Source organism: Platichthys flesus, chromosome 15, assembly GCF_949316205.1.
Source record: "Platichthys flesus chromosome 15, fPlaFle2.1, whole genome shotgun sequence".
Lineage (NCBI taxonomy): Eukaryota > Metazoa > Chordata > Actinopteri > Pleuronectiformes > Pleuronectidae > Platichthys > Platichthys flesus.
In genome coordinates, this window is record NC_084959.1 from 21,283,629 (window position 1) to 21,300,788 (window position 17,160).

A 17,160-nucleotide genomic window follows, 5' to 3' on the forward strand; every position below is an offset into this window, starting at 1 on the left:
AAAAAAACACATCAGCGCTGCAGTCATACACTGATTAATCACACATGCTCTGACAATTTAATTTTCTCTCTCGGCTTCTCTACTGTGAGAAATAGTCACAGTTTTATAGTGTTTCTTCTCCAGCTGAGCCCCCTTGGCTAACAGAGCGATGTTGTTTGAGTTGTAGCGCCAAGCTGCTTGGGCTTGATATGGTTTTCTTATGCACTGGTCAACTTCTGGTGATTAAATGATGATGAAAAAGGCAGCACAGGATCCTCGTTTGGACTGATGAGAAATAGAAGAAAGCCACTAGATCAGACCTCTTACCATGAAAGTATTGTTTCTTCTCTGCCATGTGTTGTAGAAAAGCGTACGACCAGTTTTCACAGGTGTCTGAGAAACGGGTGGTCAGACATTTTCTGTTGCTGAGAAAGCACAGTCTTTGTTTTTTGTCTTTCTGAATTTCTGTAGAACTGGCTTGATGCTTCTGGGTTGGCATCATTTAACAATACCTGTTTTTCACCTCTCAGTCACTTTTCGTGTGCGTATGCAGGACAAATAAAGAGGAATGAAAAACGCTTTTTTAGCTATGACACACACTGATAGAGGACATCACCCGATTAATGTCTCCTGGAGGAACAATTCTGTGTTTTAGGGGAAGTATGGAAAATCTGAAATGTAAACAAACCACTGTTTTTCACGGTGTAGTCACTTTCACACGAGCAATGGGATCTTTTTACATGGTTTTGACAATCTCAAATAAGTGTTAGCTGAAAGTGTGCAATGGCCAATAACTGAAGTTAATGCGCAAAACGTGGGTTGACAAAATATTTTTTGACTCAAAGAAAAGTCAGAAATGCTTTCCTTATCATCCGACACAGCTTTTTTGTGGAACATACAGTTGTGATTTACATTTTACATTGTTCATTCAGACAAACAAATTGGAGTACACAAGAGTGGAGCCCAAGAAGGACAATTAAACTGGGGCACACTAATCTCTAATAGCGGGGGGGGGGGGGGGGGGCTGGCTAACGTTACAATCCCAAAAACTCGGCTCAACTAGGTTGCACTTCCTGTAAATGAAGCCAATTGCTCCTTTATTATATTTTTCTTTCAGTCAAATTTTTCAAATGTCCTGTACACCTTAATGACACAGCAGTCGGCTCAGAGGGATTAAGAACATAGACGTGCACATTCTTATTTAAAGATTGTTTGGTTGAGCCTTTTTACCCCAAACTGGACCAAACTAGTGACCTATTTATCAGAGTTTACCAGAGTGGTGTCTTGGGGTTAGTGAGCAAGAAAGCAAAACTATTCAGTTAGTTGATTTGGTGTATTAAGTACACCAAAATACAAGTATTTGTTTTCCTACAGTGTGTACAGATAATAGGCAAGATGGACAACCTGGATTTTAAGTAATTACACTTTATTTTTAATTCATGCTGTGAGAAGGTTAGACTGTTTTCTTACCTGACGGTGCTTGCCATTAGATACAGTCTAGAGTCTATAAATAATTTGCAGTGTATTTAAAGCTGTACCAGAGTTTTAATTAATATATTAGACTGAATTCCTTCGCCCAAACGTCCATCTAGAATAACAGCATAAATAAATGATGATCCAGCTGTAATACTTGCTTAGGAAATAAAATAACCTCCTCAATCATCATTTACAATTGAAACCGTTGAGGAGAGAGTGTGTGTGTGTGTTTGGGGGGGGGGGTTATATGAGAGGAGCTGAAGACTCACGCAGCAGCAGCAGAGTGAGAGTCTGTTTACTCAAGCGCAAGTGTGTGAAAAATGCTGTCTGCATCAGCGTGGGACTGTGACAGCTGCCTGTCACATCCAGGCCCCCGAGGAACTCCTGCTGGGACTGTGTGTGTGTGTATTTGTGTTCCCCTGTCTGTGATAGCTTCAGTATGTTGGTGCAAATCACATGTCAAGTGTGTGGTTGGGGGTGGGGGGTAGATACGGTTGTTTCGTTGTAAGCACTTTGTCTGCCTCTGCTGTGCGATTGAGCAGCACGCTGGTTCCGTACGGCAGCAGACTCTGATCTGTGTGAGTGGGAGCGCAGTGCGAGTGTGCCTGCAGTCGGTTGACATGTTTGTCTGCTTTAATTTGCTTATGAAGATGATGCTCCTTTATTGAACATGACCAGAGCAGCATCAGCAGACAGTGACAAGTCAGGACTATTCAGCCCTTCCTGACCCTGGATTATGCTGTAATTACAATGCAATTTAAACGGTTATGGTCTACTCTGCATGAACTCTCTGCAAACCCATCCTCCACCCTGACCTCCACATTTTACATCTGGTCTCGTGAAGGGCTCACTACTTCCTGCATTATCGTTCTGTGCAGAAACACCAGATATAAAAACAAATCCTAAGATACTGGACAGGGATCAGGCTTCATGATAAGATCTTGAAACTGACCCACGGCAACAAACTAGGGGCATCTGATTTTGAAATCAGTGCCAGAAAGTTCTGTATTATTGGAGGAAACGTTCTGGGACAAAAGCATCTGATTTTAAATGAGACTGGTCTGTGCTGCCATCGGGTGTCTGCCTCTAGCCATTCCTCCCTGAACACCTATGCACCGAAAGCATGTGAAGACAGACTGCAAGAGAATATTCTGTGTGTAGCCTAAAGCCTGCTTTATGCTTGCCATTCATATCCTTAAGATAGTGGGCCACCAGAAACATGTCATTTCATCTGGCATGCAGCATCGTTTCCGTGGGTTGTGCACCTCCAAAAGGTGTTTTACTTGGGGCACTAGGCGCAGCCTGTGCTCAACATGACTAAGATGGACCTATCATTAAGGAGGTGAAAGGAAAGCCATCGTGTCAATGTCACAGCTTGACTGCAGCTTAATGTTGAACTCAATTTAACCCTGATATCGTCAAACTTTATTATAAATGTTGCACCAAACTCAGGATTTAACTGTTAGCATTTGAAATGTCTTCCAAATTGTGTATGTTTCTCATCACAGAGGCACACACAAATATTTAAAGAGACCAAGCACTTCACACTCCAACCAGACTTTCCTCCTTCAGCCTGACAGTTCTTATCATAAAAGCAGTGGAAATTTTACTTAAAGTGCTTGTCTATTTTTGCCTCCCTATTGGCATGTTAGCCGTGTATTTGTTTTCCAGCTCTGGCAACATCCAGCATATAAAAGTCTCTGGGCTCCTTCTGAATTCCGATCTCAAGCATTTCATTCTCTATTTAGACTTTCCCCAATTTACCTTCCTGTCACTGCCTCCTGAAGTCTGCAGTTTATCTGCCATCATTTTTACAGACCTGGTTACACATTTCATAACCCTGGAAAATGTATGCTTGATAGGCAGACACATTTTTTTTAAATTATTATTGTCAGTTTAAACATTTGAAGTTTTCAGACCTAAACACCAGAATCCCAGGAAACTGAATTATTGTACAAGCGACGTGCTGTGCAGATAATGCTGCTTCAAGCAGGCTTTGTTTGCAGATTTTTGTCATGTATATTTCAGCGGTTTTGTTACAATCCATCTATCTCCCTGCTTTCATCCCATGTGAAGATGCTAATGTCTCTCACTGCCCTAAATCTAGAGCTCAGTGTTGCGCCGAGTGCACCTATTATTGCTAATTATTTATTACAGCCTCGGGCAACATGTCGGCTTGCCTCCTCAGATCGAACACTGTTATTCTCTAGACAGGGCTGTGCAGCACACCAAGATAGCATTTTAATAGCCTGAATCTTTCTAGCTGTCACTGTATATGGGTCAAAGTTATGACGTTGCATCAGGCGCAAGGGGGGCAACGCTCAAGTGCTGACAAAGTTTTGTCATATGGCTTGTTTCACAGGAGCTTGTGATACAGCATATTTTCTCATGTGTGTTCATTACATGTGTATGTGCACTGGCCGGAGTTGTTTTACATATGAAGAGAGTATCACACTGCATTTCAGGCCTTGCATCAGCCTTGACAGGAACCCTGTCCTTGAGGTAGCTAGGGATTGATCGCCGATGTTCAGTGGCTGTGGCCCATATCCTACTCTACAGTTCACACCCGAACAACACTGCACGTTTGGGCTCTTTATGTCAAATTTGTTTTAATGTTCATATAAGTAGTCAAAGTGTACATTAATACGTGGAATGCAGGGCGGATGTTTTTTTAATAGATACTGATGCATAACCCCACCATGTGCAATCCTTGTTCCAAGCTGGAATTCATAAATACAAGTGTACTTCATTCGTGAAGTACAACTGAAAGGTGCTGGAAGGTTTTGTTTTTAGAGATGAAAGAGAAGAGAAATGAACAGATAAATAAATAAAGAGACACGATAAGAGAGGTTTAGAAGACTTCTACTGACTGAAAAGACTAAAAGGAGAGGGAGAAAGTACATCTTGAGTTTGATTGAAGTTTCTGGATGTATTTTTGGAAAGTTCCCAAACCTTTCAGGGCTGAGTTCGAAAGTGAGGAGTGAATCTTTTTGAGGCTTGCACAGGACAGGATGTATCAAGCCACTGGGCAGGCAGGGCAGCATCCCTCCATCTTAATGACACAGCACGATGACTTGAATGCAGTCCAGAGTTTATTATTCTGTATACAGTTTGGAAAACTCCCATCTAATATCCTGCCAGGCGAGAGCAGGTCCATAACATGTGGACAAGGGAAGCATCACCTATTTTACCTTCATTACAATAGCGAATGATTGTGGATATCAAGTTTCCGCTCGACAGATGTTAACTAAGAGACTCATCAATGGTGCTGGGATCAGTTCACAGGAATATTTAGTATCTGAGAAAGGAGAAAGTGTTGATACCTGGAAAAAATGGGTGTTTAGTAGAATACTTTTTTTTTATTGGCCTTCTTGAAATGCAGGATGCAGTTAAAATAGTTGGAAAATATTGTTGAAAAGGGCTGAAAACAGAAATTATCCATGGAAACCATAATGTTTCCTGAACTCCGCCATTATTCTCACAGTTTGCCAGACAACTGACTTTGACCTGTGGGGTTATTGGAGGACTGGCGCATTGATTCCAGGAAATGACCCTGTCCATCTTAGATAAGGCCCCCATTAGCTGGGACCCAACCCGCAGCTGACAGATGGATCCACACCTGCTGTGTGAAGATTTGAGGGAGCTTGTGGTGAAAGCAGTCTTTAGGATAAGAAATGGTCGAGTAATTCCCAAAGGGAGGGGGGTTTAAATTCATGAAATTCAGTGTGCACGCATATCAGAGGTGAGTGATAACAAGATGCAGGCGAATAAGTGCTGGAGTTTGGGCAGTCAGACTCCTCGGTCCCAGACCCCTGCACCAAATTCATATCAGACAAAATGTCAGTACTTCACAATAATCTACTTAATGTTTTGCTGACCTGACCCTCTTGGTTTGCAAGCTGTTTTCTCCTCAATTGAATAGTAAGTCTCTTAAAACGTACAAGAGACAGGCCTCCTCTGAGGTAACTAATGTCAGCAAGGACTTCCCAAAGCATACTTGTTTGCAGACGACAAATTGAAACAACAACTATGATGTATTTGACCTGTGCAACAGAGTAATTTTTGGGTCAGAGTAATACACCATGTTATGACTGGGGTTGTACTTCTTATTTATGATATTTCTTATTCTCTCACAAGGTATATTTCCATTGCAAATCAAAAAGAAAAGACCATCTCTTGCATTTCTGAATAACATCAACTTACATTTGACACTTTTACATTAAACAGTACTTTTAACAAAGCAGTGGCACGTTTGCATCTCAAGGTACAATATAATGTACTATTTTAGAGATGTTGGGTTCTTCAGTCAGGATTTTCTCTGTGCACGTTCAAATTTCTCAAAAGAAAAATATACTTGGAGATGTGCCTATTTATTCAGCTTTTCTCTTTGTCCCTCTTCTCTGAAGGACGCTTCTCCTCTTTCTCTCAGTCTCTGCTAATGCTAATTGAGACTGAGAATGAAAGGGAGGCAGGAGATCAGGTGGGAAGATGAGAAATCAATTAGGACTGGTGGAGGGCATCATTATGCATTCACAACCCCTCTCTGTGGAGGGAGGCCTGTTACTCACAACAGAATCAATAGAAATCAAAGAAGTGTGTGTGTCCGTGTGTGTGTTGCTGCCGCACTCGCACACAGTGCTATGGAGTGACATGTTACAGCAGACAAAAACTGAGATAGCCTTCCAGTTATTTTCAGCTCCTTTCCCCTTGTGCCCTTCATCTGATGATCGCTGTCTTGATCTGATAAGCCCGGTACCTAGGATCGGAAAAGTGCCCAACAATTCTGGATTTAGGCTCCTCTTGGTTCTGGGCTCTGACCTTTTTGATTGGCTCCATCCCAAATATAGTATATTGATTGTCATGGGCCATGGCTTATCCAATAAACATCTATAACTGGCTTAATCGGTCACAGCCAAAGAAACCAAGGACACAGAGGATCTACTTTGTAGCCCTGTGCTCTTTTCAATCAAATGCTTCCAGGTAATAAAGAGCTACGTGAATTCTCCCCCTAAGCCAGAGCATCCCTCTGTGCACAGTTTGCTCCTGAGTAAACATGAACATGGATAAAATGAGTCTGTGGATGGATTCAAATGTGACTGTGGGGATAGAATCACTATTGCTGCACACAGGGAACAATCAAATCCATAGTGTTTTTGTTGTATTTACATGATTCATTAATTGAAGCAGCGGAGACATGAAGAGGTGAAAAAAGAAGATTGAAAAAACTAGTTTCTTCAATAGATGACATGTTGAGTCTGAAACAAGTGAGACAATTCTGCTTCGTCTCTCTTGCTTCACTAATGTGCTGCTCCCTCGCCCCCATTCTCTCAGCCAGACTGCAAAACTCTTTCTTTCTCTCGCCTTTGTTTTAAACTTGTAGGGAAGCAGACAACATTGTTTTTAACTTTCGGCCCACGTCCCAGTATTGGTGCTACTTATGCCCAGTACTTCCTTGTTTTGTGAATGAAGCGATACAGAAGCTAAAGCTAAAGGAGGAAATACATCCAGCCCCTGGGTCCAGCTGTTCAAAGAGTGAAATCTCAATCAGAGTGAACCTGATTTGGTTATCTGCTGGTTTTTACTTTGGAGTGGTTCACCTTCGTCCAGATACAGACTTTAACGTTTACAAGGATTACTAGCGGTCTAAATAGAACTACATCTCACAATGTATGCTACTTAATATAAGAAAATATCACTTGTCAGTATTTGGTGAGGTATGCAGTCTCTACTCTGAAGGGGAAGTTGAAAGTGTTTAACTCACAAATAATAGTTTTTAATGAGTAATTAGTAATCAGTCAAATTGTTTCTCTTTGAGTAGCCTATAAGAATGACTTGATTTACGCATTTTGTATATAAACTACAAACAAAAAGGGACTGCTACCTTGATAAGTAGAATGTCTTCATCATAATTTGTTTCTTATTTTGCCTTGGCATACTGCGTCACCAGTTGCAATTTTGACAAAAAATCCCCTTATAATTTAATCAAGATTATAATTGATTCGCGACCTCGAATTAATACTTGTAACCGAGGGTTGAAAGCACATTCTATGACAGCTGTTAACAGAATAAGTTCTCAGCCTCCACAAGGCTGCTGACACACATTATCCTCTTTGAACTCCTCAGTGTTCACTACTGAGAAGTGCTGATTCACTGAGGAAGGAAGAAGAACCTCTCCTGGCGCTATTGACTCGAAATGAAAAAATATTCTTTATGTTCATAGTTCTTTTTAAACTTGTTCAATGTGTTTCAAGAGTCACAGCAGTGAGATGAACACTGATGCCTCATGGTCTGAGGGAGAAACCGCAGCAGTGATGTGATGTGTACATGTGTTAGTGCTCCTCTGTATTTGTTAATTTATGTCCTTGTGTCTATGTGTGCGTTTTTGCGTGTGTGCGTGGGAATGAGAGATAAAGAGACGGAGAGAACTTGAGTGAGAGAGTTATCACTTATGAGCCGCTGTCATCACTGTTGGCCTGTCATGGTTTGGTGCCCTTATGCCCTCAGTGTCCCATGCAGACAAACACACACATACACACACACACACATTAAGACATGCTCACAATCTCTCTTCTCTGTCTTGCAGTGTCCCCTCAGATTGTGGTTCGGCCACGGGACCAGATCACGGCACCCGGTCGCACTGTAACATTCCTCTGTAGCACCAAGGGAAACCCTCCTCCTGCCGTCTTCTGGCAAAAAGAAGGCAGCCAGGTAAGAAAACGTGTGAGCCATGTATTAGAATCAGCGCTGTAATGAGCACCCTGCAATACTTGACAAATACACGTGAACAAATCATGGTTACATTTGTTTGTTAGGTAACCTCAAGGAATCCGCAATGCAACACAGATTAAAAACACTGATAAATGATTATATTGATCTCAGTCAGTTTGTTATAACACAGAAGTCTGGTGTAAGCTTGTTTGCTCCCATGTGCAGTAAAGAGAGCATGCATCTTTTCTCACTGCTATGGTCTTCATTGTCATCCTGTAGTTCAATGCCAGGGTGACTCAGACACACACACATACACACACACACACACACCTCATTTTCCCATCAACCTCGCAGGATATTATTCTCCAAAAGTGTGTGTGTGTGTGTGTGCGTGTGTGTGTGTGAGAGAAAGGCGAGTGTAAGATAAGCATTGCAGCCTGTTGGAATGCACTGAAAGGCCTGACGACAGTGCGTGGGTGCCTGTAGCATGGCTCCCAGGTACAGATTAGAGGGGGAAGAGAGAGATTGGAGGAGGCCAGGAGAATGTGTTGGCGAGGGAGAACAAGAGTGGAGGAGAGAGATAAAGAGGAGAAAGCACGGAGGAGTAGAGGACATATGTGGGTAGTACTTTGAGACTAGCAGCAGTCTTTCAGTGCAATGTGCTGTTATATGAACAGACAAATAACACACACTGGTGTCCATGATGGTCTCCATGGTCCAGATGCAATGTCAGAGATCAGCTACAGTCACCAAACCTCAGTTGTTGCTTCATTTATTAATCGTTTTAATACTGACAGCACACAGAGGACCAATACTCAAAATGATTGTATGGCTTAAAAAAAATATTGACCATGTGCACTAAAATGAGCACTTCACTTTAAAAAGGAATCCACTGTCTGCTCCTCCATCTGCTACAGCCTGTCTCTAGGTTTTGTGCATACCTTTTTTTTGTTATATGTATTTCTATATAGACATAAGGAGAGAGAGATGATGTTTCAACATTATCCGCCTTGTCTTCTGCATCTTGACTGAAGACATGCTCACAAAAGCTCTGATTCCTTAACTATCAAAGAAGTCACATCTATAATTTAATATTGGCAAAGGCTGCAAAATTCTTTGAGCAAGTTTGTCAAAGGCTCTCATGTTTAGAGTCGGAAAAAAATCATTGGCAGGCCTTAGATTCAAGTCGACCATACATAAATAAATGCAAAGAACCTTATTTTCTATACTGGGGGGAAAAAACTCACATATTAACACAACACGTAACCCAGACAGATGTTTTGATTCATTTCTGATAACTTTCTGATTAATCAGAATTAGTTCCTGAAATAAAAATAAAGAAAACTCAGCACCTTCAGTGTTCTGTTAACCTGAATTAACCAATGAGTGAAGGTTTCCCTGCATAGAAATTGGCTTTTTTCAAGTTTCTTTATCACAATCACAGGAGAGCACCACAATCACTATTATTAAAAACATTAAAAAAGTCCGAAGACTACAAGGCCACCACAGAAGACTTTCTTCTGTTTGTAGAACAGAGATGAGATGAGCCACAATCTTTCTCTGATAATTTTCTATAGACTGATGAAACCAAGGTAGAGCTCTTTGGAAATGCAGTGCACCAGTTTGTTTGATGAAATGACAGACACAAGGTTGTCAGTAATTGTGTCCAGGATCAGTTTTGTAATTGAATAATTTCAAAGTTGTGCAAGTTTAATTTTGTTTGGTACCTTTAGACATTCAGTTTAAATATGGTAAAATTGGTTCATTTGTATTTCTATCTGATGGTAGTCTGAATTATTATATGTTCTAGAAATTCAGAAGTGCTTGTAATTCAAGCCGGGGTTTTATCTTCTTTTGTGTTTAACTTGAAGGTTTAGACTCTATTCATTCTTTCAATTGCTGCCCCACTTAGTAAAGGCACAAACGAGAACACATACAAATTGTACAACTATTTCTCCAAGTGAAAATTAATGCATGATGACAGTCGAGTGTATACCAAACTGATATTGAACACAGAACAAATTAATGTATGTTCATGGATAACGTGAGTAAATAATGACAATTATAACAAAGACACTAAATCAAAAGACGGATCTTCATGATGTTTTCTTTCTCTTCCAGATCTTGCTCTTCCCGACCCAGGAGCCGTCAGAGTCCGGCCGTTTTTCTGTGTCACTGAGCGGGGAGCTGACCATTGTCGATGTCCAAGTCAAAGACTCGGGCTACTACATCTGCCAGGCCATCAACGTGGCCGGCAGCATCCTGACCAAAGCCCTGCTAGAGGTGGAGAGTGGTGAGTGTAAACACACAAACACACACACACACACACACACACACACACACACACACACACACACAAACAGGGATTATATGATTACAGTTAACTGATGACACAAAATAAAGAGTGACTGAAAGATTATTGTTCAACAACATGGAGAGTAGAAATCGTTTTGCTTAAATCAGGTTTTACTTTTAGACTGGATCGTATTAGTCACATAGTATCCTTCCCTGGTTTCTCAGGCAAATGACATCAACTACCAGTGTTGAAAGCAACCTAGATAATCAATCTCAAGCATTGCATATCATCTTTGCTGGCAGCTGTTGTGCAATTAAACTCTGCATTTTACAATGCTACAGCATGTGCATGATCAGAATGGTCCTGTGTGGACAAAAGTGTGGACAACATCCCATTTTAACATCCTCGAAGGATTGTACCATGTCTGTCTAAGAATTGTATGGTGTCATGCACCTCTATTTGTTAGAATATTTTCAAGAGATGCTGATAAACTAAATTAAGCATTTTTGGCATGTGTGAATAATGTTTCTGTGTTGAAACCTAAATCAGTACAACAAAACGTATGAATGATTAAGGAAACTTTGAGAGGATTGTACATCATTAGCATTTGTCACTGAAACCAGTGTGTATCCTCCGAATGCAACTGGTTTTACCCACTAGTTTAATCATAAATGCTAATAAAGCTAAAAGAAACACTTGAACACATGAAATAGTCATAGATCCCTGCCACACATTTTTTTACAGTAAAAAAAACCACTTTAATTCCCCATTAAATGCAACACCTTTTATTGAAATGCATTGATTTCCTTGCCAGTCTTTCGACAAAACATCCTCAGCTTCATATTTGATTACTTATTCCCCACAATCTGCTGATTTATCCCCCTCCCCACCCCACAATGTGTGCGCCACTATAAATTCAAAATCCCTCCAAATCTGTCTCAAATTAAAATATCCTCCCTTCAAATGAGCAAACAGCAGGGGTCCTTATCTGATGTAATAAAAAGGGACAACTGGTGATCGTTCTATGCAAATAACCCAGCCGCAGCATATGCTCCCGTCCCTGCACCCCTCCCGCCCAGGGAGTAAACACGGATTCTCTTCAGGTCTGTCGACACTCACTCCCGTGTTGACTTTTCACATTTTCCATTAGCTTCAGTTATCGTGATGGTATCACGGCTTTCGACAGCACAGAATAGAAGTGGGGCAAATCTCTCACTGCGGGGTTGACTGGTACGCTCCCGTTTTGCTCAGAGATGGCGTGTCGAGTGCTTTTAAAGCTTTGGTTACTGCTAAGGAGTGAAGTGAGGCGATGATCTTAAGTTCTGAGCAGTCTTCAGCTCTTTCCACAACCATCTCTGAATGTGCAGGAATTATTTTTGACTCGTCCAAACTGAGCATAACTGGCAGCATTCATCCCATGGTGTTTACGTTGAAGACTGAACTTGCAGAGCACGGCCATATAAGTGCATGTGTTTCTTGGTGATGGCGATGGTCAAGTGACAGCATGCTAACTCTTTAGGACGTTTATTTATCGAGCACGTCTACGTTTGCAGGCTGCAGCTGCTGCCTCTAGCGTGCATCTGTGTATAAGGTCTTCACTCATCTCCTCGCTGCTCTGATGTGAAGCCCAGTGGTGCAGCAGATGTAAACAAAGCACGCAACATGGATTCATTTTTTTTTTCCTGTTCATGAGCTGATGAAAGGTTTTAAAACACTGGCCTTACTTGTGCACAGTGCAAAGCCACGATTCAGCCAGTGTTTTTGCAGGGATGTGTCTAATTGTAATATGTAATAGAATTTTATTTTTCTCACGCGTCGTGAAGTAAACACAAGGAAACTAATTAGCTCCACAAAAGAGGAGATGTTTTCATCTTTGTTTGCTTGTTTATCTGTTAGCAGCATTACACAAAAACTATTGGATGGATTGCCACAAAACTTGATTGAAGGAGGCAGTGTGGGTTTGGAAGGAACCATGATTTTTCCCCCTCACATTTTTTAACATTGCGTTTAGCAAATTTCCCCTGACCTCTCTGAGACTAATTTGTGGATCTTGATTAAAACTGATATATTTGAGTGTGTGCAATTTGGTGAAGCTCCAAATACGAATCTGGATCTAGCGAATTTAAATGTGGTTTCATAAGGGGACTGTTAAGTGCCTTTCTGGTTCCAGTCAGTATTTAAACCCCGTCTTTAAAACAGCTCTGGGTCTTCATGTGATCCTACACTTAATTCATGATGTTGATTAGCACTCTGACTACTTGTTCTTCTTGTCTCTGAAGAAAGTTCTTCATGATTGGAGACTCTTGATTTGCTGCAGAGTTGATGTATAACTGAACAGATTCCTTACATATGGTGTAGAGTGAAGAACCCAGATCACAAGTGCCTGAAGGTTGAGATTAACAATTAGTTTTCCAGGACTACATAGCACATTATTCATAGTTATTTGTGGAAAAGACATTTTTCAAGTGTAATAAAAAATACACACCGTATTAATCAGGACCAAACATCCTGCCAAGTGCCTATTGCTGACAGCAGGTAACCGCATCAACATATTGCTGTCTGAGAAAAATCTATGTCATCAATTTGCATGTTGAACTGGGGCAGGAGCCGAGAGGCGTCGACCTGAGGGCCTCTGGGAAAGGATGTTCTCTACTGGTGACATTTTACTTGGCAGGACATGCTGGGGATTCACAGGCAAACATGTAGATTTGTAACACAAAGACCAAACGGCTGCTTACAGTGGGGTCTCTCTCCCTGTTACGTCTGCCCTCCAGGACAATGGTGCCGATGCAACATGTAATGGATTAAAGCCAGAATGAGATGTAACATTTTCCACTCGTCCTTTGTTGTTTGGATAAATGGTCCGATTTCTGAAGTGTGTTGCGAGCTGTTTTAAGCCCTGCAGCGTTTTGTTGTTGTGATGGATAATACGATTTCAAACTACTGGACAGGATGTTGTGGATTTTGTGTAAGCTTCAGTATCCGAACAGCCTTATAGTTTCCAACAAAACCATAACGAATAAGGCGCTGAAAGGATTTCATCGACAGAGCTGTTGTTGAAGATATTTGTAGCTATTTTGTTTTTTAGTGGGGTTTTTCCAAAATACATGCTACTTGCTTTAGCACAAGTCATTTCCACCTATAGGTAATCTGATACCACTTTGTGCTTTAGATTTTCCTCCTTTAGAGAAGCTTTACACACAGAATTTAATCAGAATGTAAGAATCGTAAGTTCTTTGTTAAAAAAAATTAGCAGAGTGGCTTAATGAATTTTATCTCAAAAGCCGAGTGTGACCTGACTTTGTTCTTCTTACAGCTCCTTCGGACCGCGTGCCCCCCATCATTCGTCAGGGACCAGCCAATCACACTTTAGCCCCAGGATCCACCGCTCAGTTACACTGTCACATCATGGGCAACCCAATCCCCAGCATCCAGTGGGAGAAAGACGGCCAGAGGATCCTGGGAAACGACGGTCGGATCAGCTTGATGGAAAATGGCACCTTCCAAATCACCAACCTCCAGGTATTTGAAAGAAAGATGGTTAAATTAACGGAAACTAGTCGCCGAGGACAAAGCTGTTTATTCGTTGATGATTTTTCATCAACGAATATGGAACAGGAAATGCAAAACTTCCTCACAGCTGGGCTACTTTGCCTTTTAAATTCAGATCTTCTTTGCAATGACCTTCAGCATAGTTTAATTTAGCGCATATTAATTCCTACTTTTCATTCCATCACTCCACACCGCTCCTCCCAGCGAACTCATTAAAATGTATCCACGATATGCATGTGTCACTATTTGCACATCAAACGTTACGCACTTCACACAAGATAAACATATTCCTCATGATGAAGCAGCGCTGTTTTAACGAACTGATGAGGACGAGGCACTTAAACAGAGGACAGTTTTATGGTTGACTCAAATAATGAGTTTTTATGAGAAGAGGAGAGGTGGGGAATGTAGCAAAATGGCATTGGTGAGACGTGATGCCCATCATAATGAGCATGCAAGGCCATTAGCAGTCGTTAGCACAGTCTTGCTCGATGCTAATGAAATCCACTCTGCCCACAATTCCCTGCTGGGTACGAAGCAGCACCTGAGGTCACCGCAGCCTCAGAGAGGCTCGAGGTGGCTCACACATTAACTGATCGTGGGTTCTCAATGATTAACGATCGCTGAGACTGTTAATTAAATCCTCAATACATCAGTGGGGACTGGTTGAATGAGAGACACACAGAGAGAGAGAGAGAGAGAGAGAGGGAGGTGGAGGAGCAGACGGTGAGTGAGTGGGGAGGATAGAAGCTGAAACCGTTGGCTGTCAGAAGCCTAAAGTACATTTTATGCTGCATTCATGTCATGTGGGAATAAAAAGGGAATGAGTTGACAGCTGAAAGCACCAACTTGGAAGTGCTCATGCTTTGGAACCCATTTGAAGCTGTCAAACACCATGTTGGAAGTTCTCTGTAGACTTTGGTTCAGTGTGAGTGGATTCCATTCAGGGAACTGACACACCCTTCTGATGGTTGTGTGTTCAAATTCTGTGTTTTACAGCAAAGAGCAAAATACAGAATGTTTATTGCTCTGGCTTTTACAGCTCAGATCACAAAAGCACTTGTCGAAATTGATTCTTTTATTTGATATGTTCTGAACATGTCGTGTCAGTGATGTCACAAATGAGGCACCAGTAGTTTTGGTATCAGTCAGTCAAAAAGCTAGTATCAGGGCTCCCAATTACATTGAGATACTGGGATATATTGCATTTCATTTCAGGCAGAGCATTTCTCTCTGTTCATGTCCATGAGTTGTAATGACTCTAGAGAAAAGTGGCTTAATTTCTTAGGTTTGGAAGAGATAATAAGTGAATTCAGGAAAACACGGTTGAGAGGAATCCGGAACAGGATGAAAACAGGAGCTCTCAGACGATCACACAGGATCTGAACACACTGTAATGTTGGTTGAATTTAGTTTTTACAGCGTCTTTAGATAAAGTAGTTAAAATAATCCAATGTTACTTTTGGCTTGTTTAAAACTTCACTTGATTTCTGTCCAATCTTTTTACTGATTAAGCAACAGAATGTAAAATCATCTATCAATTAATTAGGGGGCAAAGCTACAAAGCTTAGATGAGGGTGAGGGCATGAAATGCTGCAAGATTGATACTTTGACCACCACTATGTCATCATCCACTTTTAGTGAGGACAGCAGTGACTCACAGGGCACTTTCATCGCATGACCCCCTGATGATAATTAGCTTAAAGATAACCGTTGACTCTGTCCAGTGGCGGTGGCTGGCCTTGAAAGTGCAGGTCCATGAACCTCAACTCTGAGTCTTGATGTAACAGCTGAGGAGGGGCCACAGAAGTCAGCTCACTTCACTTTTCTAGACGTCTAAGCTGGTTTTGACCAGAACAGACATTTCTGAACCTATCAGCAATGAGAATTCAGTTTGACGAGAGCCTATTAGCCGACCAATTGACCAATCGTGTATCAGGAGACTACAGTCTAAGTGAATGTGTGTCTACAAACGTATACATTTTACGCAGACTTCTTTAAAATACGACACTTGATATGCGTCGATCAGCCACATCATCATAACCAGTTACAGGTGGACAACATGCTGTAATATTACCTCCTTTATCAAATAATACTGGTTTTATTATCAGTCAGTCTTCAACAAATCAACACGTTGCTTACTTTCTTACCGATAACCCAAAATAGTCAGTGACACACAGGATAGATTAATAAGGGTCTAAACATTTCTTAATATTCTATGAATCAACTCCTAAATTAAAATCGGAAGAAAGCGTGAAACAAATTCAATCAATTGTCCTTTGGCATGACAGGGGAAAAAATGAAATCAGCGTTCATAAATCACATTTAACCCCGAAATAATCAGTATAAATAAGTCAATCGCGTCTGGGCCCCCGGAGGGAGACAGATGGTCGGTTTGTTCCTCATACCCTGGCAAGGAGGAGATGCCATTACCCTGGGATCTCTGCCAGACACACAGTACCGCTGTCCCTCACTGATGCCAAGACGTCCTGGACAGACGGGAAGTGTGTGTGTGTGTGGTGTTGGTGGGAGGGTTAAAGAGAGAATTGGTTGCCATTCTGCTAAACGGCGATGTGGGTGTTGTAGGCAGGGGCTTTGTGTGGTAATGGCAAGGTATAAAAAAAAAAACACAAGAGGAACCCAAGCAAAGCCTGAGGAGGGTGAGAAAGACTTTGTGCACACAAAAGAAAACAGATTACTGGACTAATCAGTTTAAGGCAGGAAATCGAGTTTATGTGTTGACTTTAAATCCCAGTGTACACGTGCTATGGTGGGTAATCACATTCAGCCTCCTGCACACACCCCAAAAAGCATCTGACATCATTATCACCATTCTGTGCCACTGTGCAGAAAGTTGGTAGACAGAGGCAAGCAAAAAAAACAAAGTTCACATCACACGGCTTGATTGGCAGAAGATTTCTGGGAAGTGCAGTGCAGACATATCCCAAATGTCAAAGATTTAATCAAGCTATGATACAAAAATAAATATTCACACATTCCCTCTTTAGATTTGGAGCTCCTCTCTCCCGCCTCTCCTCCTCTTCTCCATTCGCCTCATTCATTTTTCAGCAATCTGTTTCGCACAGCGCCCAGAGCTGCTGGCCTTGATTAATAGTCAGGTGTCCCGGCTGTTTACCCCACCCGCCCTC

At 41.5% G+C, this 17,160-nt stretch overlaps 1 protein-coding gene across 2 annotated transcripts in view; it reads left to right on the forward strand.

Moving 5' to 3' along the window:
- The window catches only part of robo3 (roundabout, axon guidance receptor, homolog 3 (Drosophila)), an 82,056-nt gene that overhangs the window by 44,471 nt on the left and 20,425 nt on the right, over positions 1 to 17,160 (forward strand). For both annotated transcript variants that reach the window (XM_062406796.1, XM_062406797.1), the window contains exons 7-9: positions 8,039 to 8,163; positions 10,285 to 10,456; positions 13,776 to 13,981. In XM_062406796.1, the coding sequence (XP_062262780.1) occupies positions 8,039 to 8,163; positions 10,285 to 10,456; positions 13,776 to 13,981 (503 nt within the window). The remainder of the gene's footprint in view (positions 1 to 8,038; positions 8,164 to 10,284; positions 10,457 to 13,775; positions 13,982 to 17,160) is intronic.